At 44.2% G+C, this 25,839-nt stretch overlaps 1 protein-coding gene across 1 annotated transcript in view; it reads right to left on the bottom strand.

Annotated features, from left to right (window-relative positions):
* Positions 1-964: 964 nt before the first annotated feature.
* Positions 965-25,839, bottom strand: part of DHX57 (DExH-box helicase 57) — a 31,005-nt gene continuing 6,130 nt past the window's right edge. Inside the window, exons 5-23 of the mRNA XM_065401093.1 lie at positions 25,437-25,618; positions 22,834-22,955; positions 22,352-22,547; positions 20,534-20,658; positions 19,016-19,149; positions 16,845-16,899; positions 15,909-16,114; positions 14,398-14,514; positions 13,856-13,952; positions 12,063-12,236; positions 11,527-11,727; positions 10,142-10,418; positions 8,262-8,357; positions 8,086-8,169; positions 7,388-7,522; positions 5,603-5,677; positions 4,349-4,483; positions 1,246-1,446; positions 965-1,108 (exon numbers count right to left, since the gene is read on the bottom strand). Coding sequence (XP_065257165.1) covers positions 965-1,108; positions 1,246-1,446; positions 4,349-4,483; positions 5,603-5,677; positions 7,388-7,522; positions 8,086-8,169; positions 8,262-8,357; positions 10,142-10,418; positions 11,527-11,727; positions 12,063-12,236; positions 13,856-13,952; positions 14,398-14,514; positions 15,909-16,114; positions 16,845-16,899; positions 19,016-19,149; positions 20,534-20,658; positions 22,352-22,547; positions 22,834-22,955; positions 25,437-25,618 — 2,756 coding nt within the window. The remainder of the gene's footprint in view (positions 1,109-1,245; positions 1,447-4,348; positions 4,484-5,602; positions 5,678-7,387; positions 7,523-8,085; positions 8,170-8,261; positions 8,358-10,141; positions 10,419-11,526; positions 11,728-12,062; positions 12,237-13,855; positions 13,953-14,397; positions 14,515-15,908; positions 16,115-16,844; positions 16,900-19,015; positions 19,150-20,533; positions 20,659-22,351; positions 22,548-22,833; positions 22,956-25,436; positions 25,619-25,839) is intronic.

Below are 25,839 nucleotides of genomic sequence, written 5' to 3'. Positions count from 1 at the left end.
CCCCAGTTCTGCCCCCATCTCTGCCTTCAGCCCAAGCTCCTCAGCTGCGGAAGCTGGGCTGTGCAGTAATGGGTGGGGGGGCATGGACAGATTCCATTACTGGTATGGGGGAGAGGGGGCACGACAGGAGAAGTTTGGGCACCACTGCTCTATAACAATCGTGGTGCAACCCCACTACACCCGGGCAGGATACGAAATCGTAGTGGGACTTGTCAGAGCCAGGTTCAACCAAGCACAAACATTCAGCTCAATGAATAACTAGGGGCAGACCAGCTTAGCACACTGATGAGGGACCAACACACTTAGTTTTAAAGACAATCCACTAGTTTAATGACCAACTCAAGTACTAGTCCTTAAATTGAGCTCATTTAACATCTGCTGTATCCTAAAATGATTGATAAGTGCAGATGTCAGACTAAACAGCTGGGGAAGGTGCAATTCTTGGCCAAGTAGTTTATACTGAATTTAGAAAAGTTCTGGGCAGCCTGACCAGGTAACGCGCGCTCTCTCCGCCCAGATAATTATGTTGCTCCAAGGGCAAGCTGCATGGCACGTGATTCCTTGATCTTCCTCACAAAAGTCAGCTGAAAGTGCTATACCGGAAAAAATACAACACTGACAAAAATGAGACTACATAAAACATACTCCCAGCACTTAACAGAATTCATTTTTAAAAAAAAAACAAATTCTATGCTTTTCTTCTCTGATTTGGAGTTTTCTATTACTATCACGAGAATTGCCAGCTTCCCATTCCCTAGTTTGTTCTGTGAGCCCTTTAATTTTTGGCAGAAGCCATTTTGCTTAGGTTTATTTCTTTAACTAGTTTCTGAAAGCTAAAATGGCCTTTACCAATTTAGCTCTACCAGGATCAGCGCCACGCTCTGACAGTACAAAAACATTGCGGTACCAGAATCCATTTCCGAGCAGCAGTTAGCAGTGGGTCTTTATAAAAGTGCTTCTCAGATTACTGGGTGGTCACAAGCTTTACAATCATACTAATGATACGGGATCCTCGCGGGCACGTGCATAAATCCATGCTGGGATTCTTGATCTTATCCTGGAGTAACTGGTCTAGTTCACAGCGCAGTTCTTTCACCAGCTCTGCCACCTGAAGCAAACAGGGAAACCCCCCCCCAAATATCATGAAATGACTTCTCCTCTGTACTCTACATCTGCATGTTCTGCGTGTTGCAGAAGCAGAGCAAGGTTTGAAGCACTCACAATCTTGCTCGTGGGTTTCATTACCTGGTGGGAGGCTGCTGCGAAACGAATCCATCCGTCATCAAGCGAAATGACAAACTCCCCCCGTTGCAGCTGCACGTGGACCTGCCCTCCTCCAAACAAGACCAGCGGGTACACCGACACCATGCTGCAGTCCCGGATGAACACACGGCTGGTTTTGATCTTCTCATGGTACACCAAGTAGGGGCTGTCAAAGTGCCTGGTCTGGAACATTCAGTGCCAGAAGATTGCAGTCAGTTAGGAGTAGGTTTGTTTACCTGCCGCGTCCGCGGGTTTGGCCGATCGCGGCTCCCACTGGCCGCGGTTTGCTGCTCCAGGCCAATGGGGGCTGCAGGAAGCGGCGTGGGCCGAGGAACGTACTGGCCGCCACTTCCCGCAGCCCCCGTTGGCCTGGAGCAGGGAACCGCAGCCAGTGGGAGCCGCGATTGGCCAAACCTGTGGACACGGCAGGTAAACAAACCGGCCCAGCCCGCCAGGGGCTTTCCCTACACAAGCGGCAGAACAAGTTTGGGAACCACTGTTCTAAGGGGTAAGTTTAGGCTTTAACATATTTTGTTTTTAATTCAGAGTTCATTTTAAACAGATGCATTTTAAAAAGAAAAACTTATAATTTCAACAACAAGATCAAAAAAATCCAATTTTAATAAAAAATCTGACTATTTTTTCAAAACCATCATTGATTTTTATCCACCCTGGGTGGTGGGAAAGGCCACTGGCTCTGCTTGTTCTCCCCTCCGGTCTCATTCTACTGAGACTGGTGCCTCTATTCATCCTGTGATATCTGTGTCCCTTTTGAGCACCACAGACTGACAGCAAGGATGGGGAGGAGCGGCTGGATGCATGGTGCGCTCTCCTCCGGGGAGGGGGGATTGCTGGTAAGAATCTACCTGGGAGTCACTGCCCGCTTCCTCCGCACAGCCGCCCTTCCTGCGAGTGCAAGAGGGTTTTGCTGCAGCTGCTTGCAGGGACCACATGGCATTGATTTGTTTGTATTTCTAAAACGTGCCATTGCAGAGCTCACGTCACGTATAACATAATCCTGTCTCCTCCACCTCGTCTCCTGTGCGCGCTCTCTTCTGCCCTTCATCAGAATCTCACACAAATGTCTACGCCTCTTCCATACTGCCCCTGCTCATAGTATGGCCTCCCTGAGCTAATCCTCTAGGACACTACCCTCTTGTCTTTCCAATCTCTCCTCAGGACCCACCTCAGCAACAGGGCCTATAGGAAATCCACCAATTACTGACAGTGCCTTGACTTCCCCATACCCAGGTAGGATAGCAAGGAGTGTTTGAGGGGTAAGTAGTTCATTCTTATGTTAGTTTAGACTCAGACTGATTCACCAGGATAGATTTATAAACACTTAAGTTTTACAATACTCCAATAGGCTATTATATTTAACAATCTAATATGGATTTTTAACAGCTAATTTGTATCCTCGAAAAGGAGAACAGCGTTACCATGTACCACTTTAATAAAAAGAACACCCGTTCAATGGTAGGTTTCCCTCGTGTTATCTTTATTAATGGGATATCATCAACTTCAAAGAAAATTATTGCATTTGATCTCATAAGAACGGCCGTACTGGGTCAGACCAAAGGTCCATCTAGCCCAGTATCCTGTCTACCGACAGTGGCCAATGCCAGGTGTCCCAGAGGGAGTGAACCTAACAGGTAATGATCAAGTGATCTCTCTCCTGCCATCCATCTCCACCCTCTGACAAACAGAGGCTAGGGACACCATTCCTTACCCATCCTGGCTAATAGCCTTTAATGGACTTAACCTCCATGAATTTATCCAGTTCTCTTTTAAACGGTGTTATAGTCCTAGCCTTCACAACCCCCTCAGGCAAGGAGTTCCACAAGTTGACTGTGCGCTGTGTGAAGAACTTCCTTTTATTTGTTTTAAACCTGCTGCCCATTAATTTCATTTGGTGGCCCCTAGTTCTTGTATTATGGGAATAAGTAAATAACTTTTCCTTATCTACTTTCTCCACATCACTCATGATTTTATATACCTCTGTCATATCCCCCTTTAGTCTCCTCTTTTCCAAGCTGAAAAGTCCTAGCCTCTTTAATATCTCCTCATATGGGACCCGTTCTAAACCCCTAATCATTTTAGTTGCCCTTCTCTAGTGCCAGTATATCTTTTTTGAGATGAGGAAACCACATCTGTACGCAGTATTCAAGATGTGGGCGTACCATCGATTTATATAAGGGCAATAACATATTCTCCGTCTTATTCTCTGTCCCCTTTTTAATGATTCCTAACATCCTGTTTGCTTTTTTGACCGCCTCTGCACACTGCGTGGACGTCTTCAGAGAACTATCCACGATGACTCCAAGATCTTTTTCCTGACTTGTTGTAGCTAAATTAGCCCCCATCATATTGTATGTATAGTTGGGGTTATTTTTTCCAATGTGCATTACTTTACATTTATCCACATTAAATTTCATTTGCCATTTTGTTGCCCAATCACTTAGTTTTGTGAGATCTTTTTGAAGTTCTTCACAGTCTGCTTTGGTCCGAACTATCTTGAGCAGTTTAGTATCATCTGCAAACTTTGCCACCTCACTTTTTACCTCTTTCTCCAGATCATTTATCTCATATGAAGAAGTGATACTGTGCATTTCAACAGTGAATTATTTACAAATAAAGTATTTCAGTGGTAAAATTATGAGCCCACATATTCAGTCAATTTGCCTGTGTAAAGATGCTACATGCATAAACAGTTGCCATTTCATGCACAATTCCTGAGATTGCATGGACAATTGTGGTGTTCCTACAGGCACGATCCCCTGCAATTGCGGTAACTCTGCATGAATGTGTGTTCTTGAAATTGTGAAAATCTGGGCCATGAAGTTGCTTGACCCTGCAAACTTGACAGAAACTCAAATTATGAAGTTGTCTATTGTAATAGAGGTTACCACCTGTGATCTGTGCCATTCTTTAAAACCCATCACTGAGAGGATTTCAATCATGCCGTTGCTGTATTTTTAAGACTGGTCAGTGCTCTAGTTCATAATCCAAGCAGCATTTAGTTGAAGTAATGTCTTTTTTTAAAATGTAGACAATGTATTTTACTGAGTTGGAAAAAAATCCTTACTTGATAATTCACCGAGGAAGGATGAATGTGAACATAACCATCATTTTTTGTAACGAACTTCAACTCCTCTGCCTTTGGGTGTAATTTAACTGCTCCTGCACTGGTATACTGGTATTTCCCCTCGGGGGTTTTCACCTAAAAGTGAAGATAATAAATAGTAACAAAATAAATCTCTCTCTTTCTCTCTCACACCTCCTGCCCCAAGTAAGCAGTCTTTCCCCACGTCTATTACTATGGCAACACCAACATGAACCATAGAATATCAGGGTTGGAAGGGACCTCAGGAGATCATCTAGTCCAACCCCCTGCTCAGAGCAGGACCATCCCCAACTAAATCATCCCAGCCAGGGCTTCGTCAAGCCTGACCTTAAAAACCTCTAAGGAAGGAGATTCCACCGCCTCCCTAGGTAACCCATTCCAGTGCTTCACCACCCTCCTAGTGAAAAAGTTTTTCCTAATATCCAACCTAAACCTCCCCCCTTAGTATTACGAAGTATTACGGTAGACATTAAGAAAGGCTTCTGTGTTGCATTCCAGCTTGCATCTAACCCAATATTTTCAGTTGCTCATAACTCTCAAACAAATGCCTTTTAGGATACGGTTTTGCTTGGTCTCAGCCCAGAGGTGACTTTGGAAGCATCTAGACCCCATTACCAGAGTACTGTCAGCCCTCTGCAAAACTACTTGATACAGTTTGGGGGTCGGTTTTAAAACATTCCAGCTTTCGTCCCAGAATTCATTTCCTTCTGCTCATGTTCAGACTGTGGCATATGGTGGTTACTGATGCATGTGCCTGGCATCTTAAGATCACTCTCAAACTAGAAGTCTTGGAATAACAGCAGTAGCCGGCTACATGAGTTTGTAAACGGGAGTTCAGTTGCCAAGGCCTAAAGCAATAGGGGCAGCATGTTCGGTGGAGGTATCATAGCCTTAAACTGGAGGCAGTCTGTCTCCTGCTGAGAACAGCCCACCTTAATTGATTACTCTCGTTAGAGTTGGTATGGCAACACCCATTGTTTCATGTTCTCTGTGTATATATATCTTCCTACTGTACTTTCCACTGCATGTATTTTCCATTCTGATGAAGTGGGTTTTAGCCCACGAAAGTTTATGCTCCAATAAATTTGTTAGTCTCTAAGGTGCCACAAGTACTCCTCGTTCTTTTTGCAGAATCAAAGCATTCAGTACAGATCTGCCACTCAAAAGGGAGCGGGACGCAAACGAAGATGGAAAAGGAAAAAAGCACCCTCTTACCTGGACAACATTGGGATACAGAGCAGCACATAATATTGCTGATATCAACTTGATGTTCTCTGCATTAGAGTTTGCCTGTGAAATAAATACATACAATAAGTACTACAATTCCATGTTACTACCTACATGCCTTATACCAGTGACCCTTCAATGAAAATCGGGGATTTCTTGATTCACTATAGAACATGACTTCATATTAAAACTAAATTACTGACACTGTTGGTATCCTCCTTTTGAGCCAACTATGTAACTTCATATTAGGAGCAGTTAATGGATTCTGCACTCTTGACTACACTTTTTTTAACCTTTAATTAAACTAATTGCCAATTAATTTGCAATAGTTAATATGTTTGTCAGAGCTAATCTGGACACTCCTCAAATATTTATTCCATGCTACTAAGTAGTTGATCCCTAGGGTAAATCACAAACCATCCCAGGTCTGCATGATGATGTAGTCTCACCATTCTATGCTTGGTGTCCTGCTCCAGACCTGCCAGTCGGCATAAGGAGATTCCACAGCTATTAAAACCTACATCAGCTGTCTCTACTGCTCCATGCGGCCTGCGTGATCTCCTTAGCAAAGCACACTCCTGCTTTCATAGGGCTGAAATGCCCTCACCACATCTAATACCCAGTATCTATCTCCTGTTCCCAAAATGAGAGTTGCATTAATTGCAACATTTGGTATCAGTGCACAGATAATATGGCCATGAGTGAGGTATATGAACATATCTAGAATAGGTCATCGCTCCAGGTTGGATCCATGCCTTCACACTGTTTGGAATGTAGGCCATAGACAGCAATCTAGTGGGCACCAACCTGGAAGTGGGTTACTTTACTGACTTGGTGGGCTAAGATCACATCTGCACATGTGCCCAGAAAGAACAGACAAGTTATCCCACAATACGCTGTGAAAGACTTCACAAGACAGCTCTGATTAGAGCATGGATCTGAACCATGAGCTGCTAAGAACCATGGGAAATGCCTCCAGAAGGCCTAGCACCTGACCTGACTGAGTGCAGCACCAGTGTGGATCCAGCAACTCGAGTGTGATTGCTCTCACCTCTCACTCGGGCCGGGCCAGTTTGAGTGGTCACACCAGGGTGCCAGTCACTCAAGTGAACTGTACAGCGTGAACAAGGCCTTAACTACGCCAGTGGTTAATTCCTTCAATTGATAATTAACTAGAGGTTAAAAACAGTCGGATGGTACATACCAGACATTCGGTTTTCTTGGATCTATTATTCTCCCTGGATTCACTCATAGCACCTTCCACCCTACAGAGCTGGCCAGGAGAGTGCAGCCATCCTTTCCAACATGGACCTCGCAACAGTCATCTACACCTCTGTCCCGTTGTGATTACAGCTCTCATTAGGGCTATACTGGAAAGCCGCACTAGGAGAGTGCAGAAAAGCGACCCACCTCCAATCGCACTGCCTGTGCAGATCCACGCTGTGGGAATTGCATGTCCTGCCACAGGGCCATGGCAGAGTGGTTATTCATTAGACAGTGTGCATGCACCTCAGATTTGTTGCTGTAGAACCAAGAGTATAAAATCTCCCAGCGGCTAACTCCCTCAGTGTCTGACCCCAGACCTATGTTATAATACGAGTCTCCAAAGTAGAAGGGAGGAGGGATGGCAGATTGAAAAAGAAGAAAATGGCGACCACTAATCACATTGGATAGTGAGACAAGCCTGCTCCAGCAAGCACACCACACCTAACGTTGCCACAAAGGCCGATTAGAGACCAAAGCAGCAGTTTAAAGCACTAACGCTCCAATTACCTCTTCTCCTGTAGCATCCAACACACCGTCTCCTCGAGACCACCTCTTCTCCATGTCCCTGGCTCTTAACCCCTCCTTCACAAATCCAATGTCCGACAGCAGCTCTGTGAATTGCCTTTTTAGGCTCGCCATTTCCTGCAAGTCAACAGAAAGCCTTGAAAAGTGCCACGTGCACGTGAGGTTAATTCACACCAGATTCCCCAGTTTAAACACCAATCGCAAGGACTATCCTTCGGCATCTCTCGCCATCACCTATGATCACTTCGGTTGCTTGCAGTAAGACAACCAGCGGATATGTGAGAACTCCAGGAAATGGCATCCATTTGAAGACGTTATCCAATCAAACAGAGTAGGGGGAGCTTGCAGTTAAGGTTGACGGGTTCCCAAACCCAGTTTTTGCCATTGTTCAGAACTTTCTCGAGCCAATTCCTTCTGAGTTGAAATATTCCAACATTGGTCTGAGCCTCGGGTTGATTTTGAAGTTAAACATATCTGGTTACACTAGGATTACAGGCTCAGACAGTTGGCTGAAGTTACAGTCAGTAATATTTCCCAGCTCGTGGCTGAACTTGGAAGAAGATCTGAAGGATGGGGCAGGGAGAGGAGGTGAAATAAAGAGGGATGTGATTGACAAGATGATGGAGATTACTGTCTTTTTAAAAATAATCCTGAAAAATACCGAATCAAAACTGACTTACTTGAAGAACTCTTCCTGATAAGAAGTTCTCCCTGCAATAGCTGTAGCTTGCACGAGAACTTTCTTTGATACTCAAGCGCCATCCCTAAATAATGGAAAAACCAAACTTTATGAATGCTGCCTTGAATTTCAGAACACGGACACACTTTGGATCTGGGTCACTGATTTGTAGCTCACCTTATAAGCCTGGAGAAGAGCCAGGTAATCACTGTTTCCTATTGCAAATTCCAGCTTTTTTTTGTTCGCTTCCTCCCTTTTATCCCATGGAGACACCTAAATAAATAGATTGACACATTTCATCTCTGCTTCTCCCGTCGTTGCTCAAAGCAGGTGCTTTATCATCGGGGATGCACGTTGTCTTTCTTACATGACCAGTAAGCTACTGATTGCAGTCCTCATATCCATGACAAAAAACGTTTACTAAGCAGTGACTGAAATCATCTGGGTATATTGCCTACGCAGACTCCTGCTGTCGGAGTTGCATGCTGTGATCCATTGGTCCCAGAACCGTCCCAAAGCAATATATTCATTAGGGGAGGAATGCATACTGACCACAGATTTGATATTATAAAAAGCTTCACTTCCAGAACAGTCCTAAGCAACTCTGTTTCCCCTACTCTCAATAACGTAACTGTCAAGAAAACAGAAGGAGGGAGGATCAGGCTGCATCTGCAGAAGCAACATGCTGGGGAACAACCTTCCTTTCTCTTTCAGAGAACGGCCTCTGCAGACCTCACTGGAGGAGATTAGGAAGCATTAGAAAGGCCTTGTCTACACTAGAGAAAACTCTGAGCCTACCACCTTCCCACTTCTGACTGGGAATGAATGTCTCACAGCCGTAACACTTGAGAGGGGAATGCCCCTGCACCAGGCCCTCCATATGTCAATTGGTGGCTCAGGAAAGAAATAATTAAAAGCAGAGCCCTGCTCTGGATCTGCACAAGGCCAAAACCTGCTCTGGACCTGCACAAGGCCAAAACCTATCAAAACCATATCTTTAAAACCCCTAACAATTTCATACAGTTAAAGCTAAAAGGAGAAATGTGCAATGGAGAAGGAAAGAGAAAGTCTGAAAGCCACCTATCTTCTATGGAAAGAGAATGGCTATGGGATGGGGCATTTTGGAACCATGATTCAACAAATCAGATCTGCAGCTGACGTATGGGCACCAAACACAGTTATGCCGCTCTAATACATTCCAGACTTGCACAACTCCGACTGTGAGGGATTTGCAGAGGCAATTTCATGATTGTATTGTCCACAATAGAGACTGTTGGTACCATTAACTATAGCTGGCAAAACCATATACTGAGATGGAATGCTCAGTCCTGATCTTTGATATGAGGTTGTATATTGCTTTAGACAGATATCTAAAAACTACAGAACATTGGACATACAGAACAGCAGCTGATTTTACAAGCTAAGCTGACGTGCACACACACAGCCTGAGATCAGGAATCAACATTATATTCAGAGCTCAGAACCGTCAGCTTCATAACCACCACAAACACTAACACCACTGCTTCCAAACACAGGTTGGCATAGGATATGTAAAGCACACACCTATAATTTCACAAGGACTATTCCTTGCACACACATTCATAGATTGTATTTCTGGACTCAGCAAGAATTAAAAATTGAAGCTTTATGTACTAGTTAATATTTATAATCACTTCAAGCTTTGATCAATTTCATACTCTTGAACAGGACTGCTGTTCTCTTGGTGTTATTTTGGCCTCTACTTACATTATTTGAAAACAATAATTAGTTATTCTGCTCAAAAGAATTCCATCCTCCAGTAAAATATTATGTTCTTTTTATTAGGGATCAAACTGTTCTTGATACTTCTGTCTCTGCATGTACTTATGATATGAATATTTCCAGTTCAGACACAAAAACATTTTATACTAACACAAAGATGCTCTGTGCAGTAAGTGGAACTGGTAAGAAATTTAAGATTAATATGTTGCAGTATACTGCAATATTCACTTATGAATACAACACATTACTTTCAAATTTTGACACACAGCTGTAGTTTATTAGAGTGGCATACTTACAAAAGGGGACTTAAAGGCCAGACTTGCTGCTATAGTTAGTGCAGGATCCAGACAACGGAAAATGGTGCCAAACAGCATTAGTTTTCCAATCCGCACATCAACAGGCAAGGAGGCCAAGTGATACCCCAAGGGGGTGAGCTTTTCATCTGGAGTTAAAGCGCCCAAGTCCTGCAGTCGCACTTTCGATGCACGCAGAGATTCAATTCTTGGCGGCTCAATCAGGCGGGATAAGACAGATTGAAGGCCATGTGCAGAAAACATATCCAAAATCTTAATTCTTAAGGAAAAAGATGACAACTCAGTCTGCTGACATAGGACAAAGCCGCAAACTTTTTCCAAATCACTGAGAATGCCCTCCCCATTGCCTGCTTTCTAGATAGGCCATGCCAATGGGACCACAGCCAACCAGTCCTCCATGGTCCACACTGGCTCCCTACTGACTTCCTGATCCTCTTCAAGATGCTGATCCTTATCTTTAAAGCCCTTAACAGGCACTGGCTAACCTATCCCAGACGGCCTCTTCCCCACCCTTTGCCACTGCAGCTGCAGGGGCCGTGAGCTAACTAATGACTAGGGAATCTGCTACTACTGCAGATCAGGACACGCTCAGATCCGATGACCGTCACAACATGGTGCAAGACCCATCTTTTTGTACAGGCCCCTCGAACCATAAAGCTAACGAGTTGCCATTCCTCCTGGTCAAGAGCCAATAAGGGATCATTCAACTTGGGAAGCGGCCCAAAACGATTAGGGAAGAGTTTTGATCCCATAGACTTGATTCAGAGCCCCCTTCTAATCCTAAATTACTGGCATTGTTTTGCATCCTAGAAGTCTCCATTTTGTAAAGGAATGTATGGGATGAGGCCGAACGTCGAAGGCCTCCCTCTTTAATATTTATATTGCAGTAGTGCCTAATTGGAATCGAACGAGGCTGCATGCAAACACGTAAGACGACGCAGTAGTCCCTCTACCTCCAAAAGAATTTGTAATTTAAAAAGACAACAAACATGGGGCTGCAGGAAAGGACTGCAACATACCAGCAAAGTGCTCAGAGGAATATCTTGTTAGCACTGCCTTTGTTTATAGGGGTGGGGCCAGCCAAGGAAATGGTGAGTGGAGGATGGGTTTGAGGGAGAGGGTAAGCAGTAACATGGTGGGTGGGAAGACCAAGGTCCTGAAGCAGAGGTAGAGTGTTAGTCAGTGAGAGACGAGAGCAATCAACAGCCAATCAACAAAACAAAAGTGACGAGAGGGGGGCTTGCTGGTTCCCATGATGTCAGGAGCTTGGTAGGGTAGGGGTGTGACAACTCTGCTGCTCCAGCCTGGAGACAGAGGACCTCCTGGGGACCGGCCCTTTAAGACCGATGACGTCGATAATGGTTTACCTGAGGCAGAGCTGTTCCAAAGGCACTCTTTGTATTTCGGGTAACTGCTGCTTTATAAGCTGGTGATTGTAGTGATGGCTACTGAAAAGATGAAAGCAGACTCCAGAGGCTACGCGCCCTGCCCGCCCTTTCCTTTGCACTGCATTGGCTTTGGACACAAATGTGTCTTCCAGACTTTCCATTCCTTTGCTGGGGTCGTATCTACAAGAAGAAACAAGTCAAAATGGATGAGGATGGGAGTTTCACTTCAAGCAGGCGAAGAGCACCGACACCGACGCTCAAGCAGAGAGGTACTGCCAACTTTTGGAAGGCCATAACTACCAACACTGTGGATGCACGTCTGTAACAGGGCCGTGCATGGAACTCCCACGGAATCAATGGGAGCTTTGTGCACACAGAAAGCTGCAGAACGAGGCCCTTTCAGATGTTCTCCGGCTCTTTAACAGATATGAATTCATACTCTGATGTGTTGGACAGATACCATGCAGAACACATCATTCTCTGAGATCACAGTGCCACCAGAATAATCCCAATACCTTTTCTCTTTCATTTTCCCAGAATCAATCACAAAGACCACATCATCAATGGTGATGGACGTTTCTGCAATGTTCGTAGATATGATGACCTTGGTAACTCCTAGAGGGGGCTTCAGGAACACAGACTGCTGGTCTTCACTGGATAGTGAGGAATGGAGTGGATAAACAACACAGCTAGAAGAGAAAGATGAGAGCATGCTTATCTTTGCCAACCTTTCTTCCTCCCAACATCCGTCCATTCACACAAGCTTTAGCCCAGAGTATTGTAGGTTGTACGTTCCCATTCTCAGAACAGAACCCATGTGCAGCCCATGCCCCCTGTCCTGCTACAACTTCAGATTGGGACTCCTGGGGCCATGGATTATGGAAAGGACATGTTCCTCACTACATCTCACCGTTAGCTCTTCTGGTGGATACAATCACCCAGCAGAATGCAGCCCACAGAGTTTACTTGCAAATATCCAGTAACTGGATTTGGCTGCTGACAGAGAAGTGAGCCTGGAGCTCAAAGGAGCAAAGAAAACGAGACCCACCCCTTAAGAGTCTTACAGCGACCTTGGTTTTCTTGATTCTCTCCACAATCCCATCAGCCCTTAGACTGAACAGATCCAGTCCCTTAAGTGGCGCTGTGATAGGGTTGCGTACCCCACCGTGCACAGGTCACAGGGAGCAGGCCTTTAAAATATTCTCAGGGGGGGAAGACAGGGTTTCAGAGCTGGGCTGCAGTCTCTGCTGAAGGGTCCCTGAGAGTAGAGTTCTTCTGAGCAACTAAGTGGAAGCCCACCTTCTTTCCCCAAAGCCGGTCAGGGATTCTGCCAAGATTTCTGCCTTGTAGGGTTCTGCTGTCTTTCTATCCCCATAAGCCCCTCCCCCATTTACTCACCAGAAGGCTGAAGGCGCCTGGTAGTGACAGGGTCTGCATGCCTAAGGCGACACATGTCCTATGATTCGCTATTACTGGCCAAGGGCTTAGCTAGGTGCTTTTTGAAAGATTGAAATTAAAACAGTATGTACAACCAGGGCTGCCACCAGATTTACACACGTCATTCTGTGGGTGTTACTCTATTCTGCTGAGAAATTTGGTCACCACAACACATCAGGCTAAGGTGTCTCAACATAACCAGGAGAATTCCTTCTTGTTTAAATGCAACGTTCAGATCGTGATCTAAAGATGCGTGGGACAGCTTCCCTCCAAGTATAAGCTTATTTTTCCCCTCTTTCTTGATTTTCTTCCTGCCCATTCCCACAAAATGTAGAATGTTTTACCTTAGAAATACCCAATACTTCACAGCGCTAAAAATGCAGATGTTTTTGAAGTGCAAAACAGGGTAAAAGATAAAGTTAGATTCTTCGTTTTTCAGCCTTCCATTGGCTCGCCTTAGCTAGTGCGTGAAGACCCACTGCAGATAGCACAGAAAGACTATCTAGGTTCTTATACCACACCCATTACCGTGGTATCTGACTGCCTCCCAACATTCTCAAGTTATATTTATCTTGGTCCCCAAAACTGCAACTTTCCCTTCCCCAGTTTGAGGAAACGGGACTAGAATTTACATGGCAAATGTGCTAAGTGCATGATGGTTGAGCCACTGTGCTAACTCATAAAGGACCTGTTCCAGATAATGGCATCTAAGCCTTCTCCATCACCAGCTGTCTCAAACAGTAAGTAATCTGCACTTGTAACTGGAGACAGATATCAGAGTTTGAGTAGAAGGTAACTTTTTTTTTAATCAGTTTCTTTACCCTTGATTTAACTTCAACATGCTAATGGTTTTGGGACACTCTTGACTTACCGTTTACTGTGTCTATTATTGAAAAGGGCATTAGACTGTAGCTGTTCATAAAGCATCTTAATTTCTGCTAGACCAGGCAAAAATATCAGTACTGCACCTGTACATATAGGGGAAAAGTAAAGAGTCAATAGAAGAGTTCAGCTAAAACGTACTATTACACTTCGATTTTACCGCAGTGCACAAAGGCCCCAGTCAAAACTGGAGCTCCGTTTTGCTACACACTATATAAAATCACCAGCAGCAATGACCCCGTCCCAAAGAATTTACAATCTAACCAGACAAGACAGACAAAGACGTCAGCATACTGTCAAGGTACATCTCTTTGCTACAGTTTTTGTGCTGGCCCAGTGTACCCATCTGCCCCCCATCCCCACAGAAATTAGGGGCCTCCCCACTCCGATCGACTCAAATGTGCTCAGATAAATTCGGAAGTTATGGAAATGACGTTTTGGATGAAAGCGTCAACTTGGCACAATCTATACAAGCACATAACTGTTGCATGTAGTCCCTGTTATACAACCCACAATGGACAGCCAGGTTACCTGGTGGGTATGAGTGTTTGCCACTGACTATCCACTCCAGCAGGGACTCTATTAATTCCAGATTAACTTTGTCTAAGTCCATGGCAGCCATTGTTTTTAACACTGATTTATTAACCCCTGAAAGAGAAATGAAAACAGAGTAGGATCATAGGTGAGTTGGTGTCTCATAAAAGAGCAGACACTATACAGTTCACTGAGAAAATGGCCACACAGAGGATCAGCAGCCTTTCACCAAGCAGGATCCTGCATCCCTGTAAATACGGCTGAAGGGTACAGTAAGTGTAATACCTCTGAGTGCAGTCTGTTTCTCCCCCCCCCCCCCCCCCGCCATTCATTCTTCCCCACTTGACTTCTCCTCATTAACTCTACCACTCCTCCCACTCTCCTCTCTTCTCACTCACACCCTATTGGGTCTCATATACTCCCAATGCACCACACTCCCCGTGTGCCAAATCCAATGAACAAACACACTGGTGCCAGCCCAGCCCAGCTCACCCACACTGGTAGCAGGCAGGAGTCGGGAATGCCATGGGGGCAGCCGAGGATTGACACCAGAGGTCTCCAGGACCCTGCACACAAACTCGGTTCTGCCTCCTCCCAGTATTTCATTTCTTAAATACAACAGACCCTAAAAGTCCCTTACCCTTTTGGGCTACTACAATCTTCCCCCACCCCTCCACCCCCCACCCTTGAAGATACAACCCCAGAGCTGTACATGAAGGATTACAATGAAAAGAAGGCTGGGTGGATAACAATGCAGCCTTATCGGATCACTATTTTGCAAGTCAATATACACCCCAGTGAAGTCCAGCAGCGAAGCCCTGGAACGGGGAACGGGAGCTTCCCATCTAGTCGAGCCCCTGTGCTGACGCAGGACCAAGTAAACCGAGACCATCCCTAACAGCTGTCCTTAAAAACCTCCAATGATGGGGAGTCCACAACCTCCCTTGGTAGCCTATTCAAGTGCTTAACTACCCTGACAGTTAGAAAGTTTTCCATCTATCTAACCTAAATCTCCCTTGCTGCAGATGAAGCCAATTACTTCTTGTCCTGCCTTCAGTGGACATGGAGAACAATTGACCATTGTCCTCTTTATAACAGCCCTTCATATACTTGAATATTTTTATCAAGTCGCTCACAAGCCTTCTTTTCTCAAGACTAAGCTTGCCCAGTTTTTTTAAAAACCTTTCTTCATAGGTCAGGTTTTCTAAACCTCACCATTTTTGTTGCCCTCTTCTGGGCTCTCCAATTTGGCCACATCTTTCTTACAAGGTGGCGCCTAGAACTGGACACAGTGCTCCAGCTGAGGCCTCACGAGTACCGAGTGGAGTGGGACAATTATCTCCCATGTCTTACATACGACACTCCTGTTAATACCGCACAGAAAACTGAACTTTATACCATAAAGCCCCAAATTATGAAAATACGTGTAGTATACTTTACACTACATTCCAGAGTACCAGCTGGGTGTGTGAATATGCTTTTTGGGATGAGAGAGAGAGAGAGATTACCTTTGTACCGTAGCAGGAGCTGTTTAAAAGTTAATTGCTGGTCTGGGACTGAATCCTTGACAGTAGTGTCATCCTCTAGGAGGCGAGCACATCTTAGATCTTCCTCTACTTCTTCTAACGCAGTTCTCTTGCGCCTTGCTTTAAGTTTCTCTTCTGGACCTCGTTTTGTGTTGTTCATGTACGGACTACCATCCTCTAAGACATACCTGAACATGAGCAGAGAGAATTCAGTCATAGGGAAAGCAGTTTGTACAGTCTACACTTTAAATTAAGCTGTCAGGGTATTATGCCATGCCCATCACCATGGTACCTACATGCCTTACAAATTTACATAAAGAATATGAGTGGCTAATCATAGCCCTGACGTCTCTCTTCTGTCACTCTTTCTAGCAGCAGGTAGGAGTGCTGGGAATTTCACTCTTAGCATAAGTAGTTAGCACATATTGTAAAGTTTGAATGGTCCTTTAGAATACGCGCTAAACAATCTGTTCCACCTTGTATGTAGCTGTGATGTTTGGAGTCCCTTTCCCAGGCCTGAAGAAAAGCTCTGTGGGGCTTGAAAAACGCTCTCACCAAGAGAAGTTGGCCCAATAAAAGATACTGCCTCACCCACCTAGTCTCACTAATATCCTGGGACCGACACAGCTACAACTATGTTGCATATAACAATGAAACTATTGGGGGGAGGGATAGCTCAGTGGTTTGAGAATTGGCCTGCTAAACCCAGGATTGTGAGTTCAATCCTTGAGGGGACCACTTAGGGATCTGGTGCAAAATCAGTACTTGGTCCTGCTAGTGAAGGCAGGGGACTGGACTTGATGACCTTTCAAGGTCCCTTCCAGTTCTAGGAGATAGGATATCTCCATTAATTTATTTATTTTATTTAACTATTCCAAAGGGCAGTTACTTGTGAGAATGCTGTCAATGATTTCATACCTTGTCACTGCAATTACATCTTCCAGAAAAAACTGATCCACAGGGAATGTCCGACCTAAAGAGAAAAATTAGAATTTTAAAGCAAAATGCGAGCTACCATTTCAGGAGTGGAGGTCAGGGGAGGGATAGTGTTTACAATTTCTCACGCTGGTGTTTCACCAGTTCACCCCTTGTCCCACCTTCGTGAACTTAACGCGCTATGTGGGTTCTTTTAGAACTATACTGCAATCGGTAACACAACTTAGTCCAGAACAAATAGCTGACGTTTTTCAAGAACACTGCTGGCATTCACTCAGTTTACACAAGGAGGATTCCTGTAGCGAGGTAATTTGGTGCAGTATTAGAATGATAGGAAGCAATGTATTTCCATCTAGTTAGGTATTTATATCATGCTCAGTGTGATATCTGAGCATTGTATAAATGTGCGTACATCCAAATGGGGGCCTACATGTACCCCTGGATACTCGAGCCCCTCCCCGTTTAGCAGAAGAGAAGGGATTGTTTTTTCCTGTTTTGGGGAAGCTATGTCAGAGAGCTGGGTCTTGCAGATAAAGTTTCTTGCCGTCCTTGGCTCTTGTGGGAGTTCCAGAGCTGTAGGCCAACCGCCAAGAAGGCTCTGTCTCCAGGTCCCCTTGTCATAGAAAATTCCATCATTCTGAGGACTGCAGCAAGGTCAGGCGGTCTCAAATAACTCAGGCGCAGCACAGTTTTGAGGATCATGATCAGCACCTTAAACTTGATCTGATATTTGATGGGTCGCCAATGACCAGTGTTAGTCAGCAGGTGGGTTGTACCAGCTGGAGTTTTAGTAGCTATGGTTTCATTCTCATATATAAATAGGTTGCAATACTGAAGGTCACATCTGGCAGAGTGGGACAATTTCTCCTGGCCAGCCAAAGGGGGTAAAAGGCATTTTGTGCTGCTATTGCTAATTGAACATCCAGTCTCAATGGGGAGCCCAAGAGGACAATAGGATGTAAATCATGGACACTTGGGCAGACACCCACTACTGTGAGCAGCACTATGGAATAATGCAACTCTTCGAAACATGTCCAATAGTATCACCTCTGCTTTATCTGGGTTTAGCTGCAAACACCTGCTCTTCATCCAGGCGCTGTGCTTACTGGGGAATATCATCTGATAAAGGAGCAAATCATCTCCAAAAAGGCTCCAACTAAAAAGATGAATTGCTTGTTTACCAAATTCAGGTTTTTAAAAAAAAAAAAAAATTGCAAAGCATTTTAATATTTACTGATTCTCTATATTTTAAATGAATTTAGCGAACACTGCAACTAAATCCCCATCTTCGTATCTGATCTACTGAGAAGGCAGTGGCTGAGGGCATGAGTGGATGCAGCACACCGTTCCTAAGAAAGGAAGGGATTCTTGAAGTTGCTGTAAGCAGCAACCCCTGCTGTCCATAAAGCAGCAGTGTTAATAAGACTTTGGAGGAAATCCTTCAGCCAGAGGAAAATGTATATGGAATGAGATCTAACCAAGAAAGGACATTTTTAGAGACGAAATAAGGCTTCATGAATGCACATAGGTACGACCGTAGCCTAGGACAGTGTTATATGTCCTGAATTCCTCTTGCCTGCAAGAACTCTTCTATGGCTTCTGGAAGAGAGGCAAATGGAAACTGTCTGGTGTGGGGAAAGCCTCATGCTAGAGATACATTGCTAAAATATAGAAAATGAACAAAAAATAGCACTGAGCTCATGTCAATGGAAGACAATGATATTTCCCAAATGTAATAAAATATATTGATGTTACATATTTGTAAGTGGGTCTTATGCCAAACTATATGTAACGGTACATTATTTGATGGACAGATTCTTGTAGGCAAACAGACTTGCAGTTTTATAAAGTAAAACTAAACAAATGGTACATTTATTCTTTAGGTTCATGCCTAGGCTGCCCTTTATAGCCTGTGGTACGATCACCATCAGGGGCTGGGAAAGCCTCAGCCTGACACGCTTGCCCCTAAACCAATCAGACATTGTTTGTAACCTCTATCCCTAAGCTAAACAGTGCTATTATTCATAGGTAACATTGTACGATACACTAACAGAGAAACACTCCCCACGCCATTGTAAAATTACTCAACTAAGCTGAAACCAAGCCTGTAAAATAACTTGTAATGGATAATAAAAAAAATAACCGTTCTTCACCTGGTATGTTAATAACTGGACAGGAGTTAAAGTACTGAGAGAAAAGCTCTGCATTCAAGGTGGCACTCATTAGTATAATACGCAGGTCTGGCCTCTGAAACATAATATCCTTCAAAACCAGCAGCAAGAAGTCACTGAAGAAAACAAGCAAAAGACAACTGAATTTCTTCCGTGTTAATTTCCAGATCTCCTCTCTCTCTAATCTGCTCCCTTTCCTGGTGTCTCCACCAGCGTGGCAACAACACCATGTCAAGCTGCACTCACAATAGTGCCTCTCTGGCAATGGCCTTTAGCTAGGAATTTGGTAATTTACTATAAGCGACCTTGGGTTATAATTACCTACTTTTGGGCTGTCCCTTTCCAGAATGTCTGGATTCCTTGGTATATTTACTCAGATTTAAACAATACAAGCTCTTGGGTGCCCTAACAGTTAATTAAGCTGATGATAACATAGTAACCGCCACCCAACAGTATTAAATAACCCCACACACATAAATTAACTCAGCCAGCCAGTAAATCAAAGCAACAGACAACCCCTTTTCATCCCTCTCCCCATGGGAGCATTCCCACCACCTTCACCAAAAAACATGTCAAGTACATGGCTTTTGCAGGAGGCCTAGAAGGTCATCAAGTGCAGCTGCTTTTTGAACTGGGGGAAAGCCGGGTGGAAGGGAGGGGTATCCAGTCCTGTGAGCCCCCCCCAAGGAACGCCCTTGCCAGCAGCCCCCTCTCCTTTAGAATGAAGAGGCTCGAGCATCTCCAATGACTACAGCAGTGGCAGTATGTTGTAGAGAGAGCGGTGGTCGCAGGCAGGCAGGATCCAGGCCGTTCAGAGCTTTCCAGGGCACGACCAATGCTTTTAAGCTTACCCAGAGACCGTCCACATAGCTGCAGCTGGCCAACAAGTACTAAAAGCATCTTGCAGGTCCCTTCTTCTCTGCTTTTAGAGTTACCAACAGACCTATCCCCTTCTGGAGCACCAGCTGGTAAGAGGGGTGTGTTTGGGAGAGGTTGGATTATGACAGGATTGGGAGGGGGAAGAATTAGGAAATTCTGGACTGGGAAAGCCCCATTTGGGGTGTTCTACTTGCGATGAGAGGGGTCTCTAGGGCTTCCAGAGGCAGCATGTGGAGCATTAGGGTAGCTGGAGGACAGCAAGCTGAAATAGGGAAGAGATAGTGACCTAAAGAACCCACCTCCCTGTTGTCCCTCCTGTCCCATCCTAAAACTTTCCTTAAAATGTGACTGCAACTGTGATGGGCGACTGGAAGCGGGAGTGTTGACCGATGTGCCTTCTCCTCAAGGAGCTGCCACAGCACAAACAAATCCCTTAGTCCCCAGGGAGAAAGAGACCAGGAGCAGTAACCAGAAACTCCCATAAGGCCGTGCATGCAGAGTGCTGCCAGTAGCCCATCACACTGGCTGGAAGCAGTTTGACTTTAGTCGTTTGTTACTCAGTCATCTCAGTGCTCACCTTCATGTATTTGCTTTTCAGTTATGGAATAAGGAACTATTTACCTCTCTTCTGTTCTTTCATGAACTTCATCAACAATAACATGGGTGATTCCCTGTAAAGTCATGTCTCCTTCTAGTCTTCTCAGCAGCACTCCAGTAGTGCAGTACAGCAACCTGGTAGCTAGTGACTGGAACAGTAAGCAAGACACAAAACATTCAGTGAAGTTTTAAAAGTTTAACAGCTTTCCTAATACAAAGTCTAGTGAGAGCACGTTGCCATATGTCACTCGTGTCCAACCTGAACAGTCCTTACTTCAAGCAGGAGCAAGCAATTTTTCCTCTCACCTTACCCTTAATTCAACTTAAATGCAGTTATCTGGTGCTTAACAGGGAGCCCTTTTGCAAAAGGGCAATGACATATCCAGGGCCGGTGCAAGGAAGTTTCGCGCCCTAGGCGAAACTTCCACCTTGCGCCTTCCCTCCCACCCCCCAGCCCTGCGGCAGATCCCCGCCCCCCCCCCCCCGCCCTGAGGCGTCCCCCCCCTCGGCAGCTCCCCACCCCAGCTCACCTCTGCTCCGCCTCCTCCCCGAGCACGCCACCCCCGGTCTAATTCTCCTCCCCTCCCAGGCTTGCGGCACCAAACAGCTGATTGGCGCCGCAAGCCTGGGAGGCGGGAGAAGTGGAGCGGCAGCTGCACTGGGAGAGGGAGTCTGAGCCGCACGTGTCAGCGCACCGCTGGCAGCCCAGCCCAGGAACGCTGTAAAAAAAAAAAAAAAAATTTGGAGGCACCGCTTTTTGGCGCCCCCAAATCTTGGCGCCCTAGGCAACCGCCTACTTTGCCTTAATGGTAGCACCGGCCCTGGACATATCTAAACTATCTCATCTAATTATTTCCTGCTTCAGTAGCTGCATGTTAAACACTTGACCATTTGTCTCCGTCAATGAAGGTGAGAGCTATTGAAAGGGTGATGAGACTAGCTCTGGAGGAAGAGGGCTGTCTGTGTTTCTGATCTCTATTTGATTGACTAATGAAGGTTTATATAGAATCATTCATGAGTGATGTATATTTTGCCCTATGGGACAGAATGAAAAGGTGTTGCAATTGTGGTCAACAGCAGGGACAGAAAAAAAGAGCAAGGCTAAAATTGCAAGGCTCACGTTAAGAAGGGACGGACAAAACAAACTAAAAATCAAACCCTTTGCAAAACAATTGGTAGCCATTGTAAACTGATCTGTTTTGTTTTTCACTCAAAACTTACTTTATAATTTGTTCAATCAACGTTTTAGCTTCAGATCTTTGACAGTCTTTATTTTAGATTTGACTTTACTTCTGCAAATCGTATTGATGCAAAATTTGTCAAATGTGGATGACAGGAGAAATCAAATGACAGAAAAAGCTTTAAAATACTAAGTCTGCTTTATCCAAGAAAAATGTTAGAAAAGGGAGAATGGATGGCCCACAGAATATCACTAGTAGGAAGTTAGCTCAATTCAGCCCACATCACTAAGGACTGAAGTGCTGGGCTTTGATTCCTGCTTGGTGACTAATGAAAGTGGTTTCATTCCAGTTTCCAGAGGACAAGTATTCAGATCACAAAACCCACTACGAGTACTGATTTCTTTGTTGGCCACCTCAGCAGAGAGGCTACCCAATGAACGTACACAGACTGCTACTACCTTCTCATCCTAGAAGGTGTGCCCGACAATGTGGCTTGAGGCAGAATGGCAGGGTAGCATGAGGAAGCTCGCAGTGCTCTGGTCATACTGTATGAATCCTTTGGATAAAGGATTACATCTCTAGGACAGTCAATCTGCACCTTTTACAGCTAATACATACATTTTAAAAGAACTAGATGAAAAAACAGGGAAAGCATACAAACCTTTACACTTTCTAAGCGGATCTGGTATCCCACAGTGATCCCAACTCTTTCTGTTCTCTCCTTGGCTACGCGTTCAGCTACAGAAATGGCAGAGATCCTGCGAGGCTGAGTGCATATGATATTGGCTACCCTATTTGGAGGACCCCTCAGTGAAGCATCCAAAATAAACTGAGGAATCTGAGTGGTTTTCCCACATCTGCATGACAAAAAAATTAATTAAATGTTTTTAAAATGTCTTGTCAGAATGAGTTAGGAGGTTGGATTCCAATTTGTATTTCCTTGCTTTTATTAGTTTGGGTCACACTTCATGTGAAATTCCTTAATAACTCAAAATTCATTGCTGTTAAATTACTGCAGTCGTAGATGAATTATGCACCCGAGCACCTGATCATTCCAGAACAGAGGCTGTATAATTAAACTTTAGATATGCCTTCCCGTGTATCGTTTGATACTAGAAGTGTATGTGTAAATCACATCCTTACCCAGTCATGCCACTCACAACAAGCACCTGATGCTTAGTCAGCAAATCAAGAATGGTTTCTCTTTCTTCCCACGCAGGGAGATTCTGTCTTTCTTGCAACATGGACTGGAAGTGCCTAGAAGACTGACAAACATAATGAAGAGAAATTGATCTCTCTGGTTAAGAGCCTCAAATCCTGCCCTAGATTCACAGATTCAGATGAGACGGGACCATTATGATCATCTAGTCTCACCTCCTGCATAGGACAGGCCATAGAATTTTACCAAGTCATTCCTGCATTCAATCCATATTTTGTGGCTGAGCAGGAGCATATCTTTTAGCAAGTCATCCAATTTTGATTTAAAGACTTCAAGTGATGGAGCATCAGCCACATCCCTTAGTAAGTTGTTCCAAAGGTTAATTACTCTGTTAAAAATGTGCACCTTATTTTTAGCCTGAATTTATCTAGCAACAGTTGCTAGGCAAGGCAATCTTTCCTTAGTGCAGTTTATGTAAAAGGAGGGCTTAAAAAAGTTTACTCTCTCATAGGAAGTGGAAAGCTTCCTGTGGTGAGCATGGGGGCCCAAATCATCAATTCCTGCAGCATTTAAGGTTTCATTTATAAAAATATTAGGGTCAAAATTTTGCAACTTTCAAAGCTGTGAGCAGAGAGACAAAACTGCATTTATTTACATTCAGTTTGCATCAGGAAGATTTATCTTTACAGATAAAAGCTAGAAACTTAGGCCAATGTTTTCAAACCTGGGGGGCCCAAAGTACCCCTTGGGCGCTTTTGAAAATTTTACCCTTAAGCTATATTTAAGCTCTTAATCGAACTGGCATGTTTTTCAAAGGTGCCAAATACCTCCAGCTCCCATTAACTCCAAATATATAGTGCTTCCTTCCTGTTCTCTCATAGGCATTCTGCCAAAGTACATGGTCTTATCTTCTAATGCTGATGATGCATTTTCTACCAGGGGAAGTTTACAGATTTGTTAACTTATGCCTAACAGGAATTGTAAATCATAAGGATTTCCAAAAGAGAAACTCCCACATGCAGTGTATTGGCTACAGAGGCATTTCCGCAACTGTACTAGTTACAATATTGGCCAACACCTATTGCTAAAGCAATAAAGTTTACTAGAATACTGGTCGCCATATTACCTCGATTTCAAAGAAAATCACCCTCTTCTTTAAATAATGCAAAGTCAGAAACATAAATCCATGAAAATTCAAGTGCTCTTACTGCCTGCAATGGTGTTACAAATGTCTAAAATGGTCGTTCTCAAATTGTCGTCTGAGGATCATCTGCTGCAGGCAGAACCTTCAGGTGATCCACAGAATGGAGGATTTTGGGAGGCAAGCAGTGTAGGCCTGGGATAATGGGAAGAGAGGATCCTGAGGAGAGCTCTACTGTAAGTATACAGAATTAAAGAGCTGGAGAACCACTGGCCTAACAATAACATGATCTACACTGCATTTGATAGTAGGTAAGATATGGCTTCCCAAACAGTCCAGGTCATAAGGAGCCACTGTCATTCACACAGCTGGGAAGAATCAACTTAAGCAGATTTTCCTTTTCTGAAAGACAAGCACAGAACTGTTGCAAAACAAAGCTTCTACACTCTGAAGTCCATTATGAAGTCCTGTGGAGCAGTAGAACTCAACAAGTCGCCCCTTATTAACATTCAAAAGGAAATGATTATACTTCAGTACTCAAGCTATTTAAGATTCTGAGCTCTCTGAGGCATGGAGAGCCTCATACCGTTTCTGTCTGCACAACACATAGCACAATGCAGCCCAAACCTAGTTGGGGCCACTGGATTCGATTCTATTGCAAATGTTAAATAACAGTGTAAAATTCCAGTGTAATTAGCTGTGCACATACACAGCACAGCAGGAAATGTTATTCTTGTTTATGCTCTCAAGTACGAGGATAGATTCCTTATAAACCTAGCTGTAGAACTGCGTCTGCAGTTATTCAACAAAGAAGCCTAATCTGTTTTCTAACAATATAGTAGAACCTCAAAGTTACGAACACCAGAGTTACGCACTGACCAGTCAACCACACACCTCATTTGGAACCGAAGTACACAATCAGGCAACAGTATAGAAAAAAAAAAAGAAGCAAATACAGTGCAGTACTGTGTTAAACGTAAACTACTAAAAATATAAAGGGAAAGCAGCATTTTTCTTCTGCATAGTAAAGTTTTAAAGCTGTATTAAGTCAATGATCAGTTGTAAACTTTTGAAAGAACAACCATAACGTTTTGTTCAGAGTAACAAACATTTCAGAGTTACAAACAACCTCCATTCCCGAGGTGTTCGTAACTCTGAGGTTCTACTGTAGGTGAAAGTGTTCTAAACAATCTGTTATCTTATCTTAGGGGTGACGACTGCAAATGTGAAAAATCGGGACAGAGGGTGTGTGTGTGTGGGGGGGGTAATAGGAGCCTATATAAGAAAAAGACCCTAAAATCGGGACATTTGGTCACCCTATCTTATCTCCTAGCAAAATAACTAATTTTACACTTAGCTGAATAGCTTGAGAGGCAGTTTGTCATTTAAAATAAATATCACAAAGTCAGAATACAAATGGATCTCTTTTTTTTTTTTGCACTGTACCTGCTTTATTCGGAATTGCTTGCAGATTTTAACATTTTCATTATACACAGACTTTGCCTGCATGTCATACTTTCTGGAAAGCTTCTTCTTGAGGTTCACATAACTCTCATTCTCCACAACAACTGTTTCAGGCTCCTCTTCCTCCTCATCTTCATCACTCTCAGGCTCAGACTCTTTTGTAACTTGAGAAAGAAAAAAGCATCTTAACATTCAACTCTGCAGAGATTAAGACGAACACTGGTTTGAGGCCTGGGACTTCCCGAGTCCTGGACCACGGTCCAAAAAAGCAGTACTATACCAAGTAACCAGTTGGCCCTAAGTTCTAAGATCCAACATTTCAGGAGTGGGTGGGTGAGATTCTGTGGCCTGCGTTGTGCAGGAGGTCAGACTAGATGATCATAAT

Source organism: Emys orbicularis, chromosome 3 (genome assembly GCF_028017835.1).
Source record: "Emys orbicularis isolate rEmyOrb1 chromosome 3, rEmyOrb1.hap1, whole genome shotgun sequence".
Taxonomy (NCBI): domain Eukaryota; kingdom Metazoa; phylum Chordata; order Testudines; family Emydidae; genus Emys; species Emys orbicularis.
Note: the sequence above shows the minus strand (reverse complement) of the source record. Positions and strands in the feature narration are given on the sequence as shown.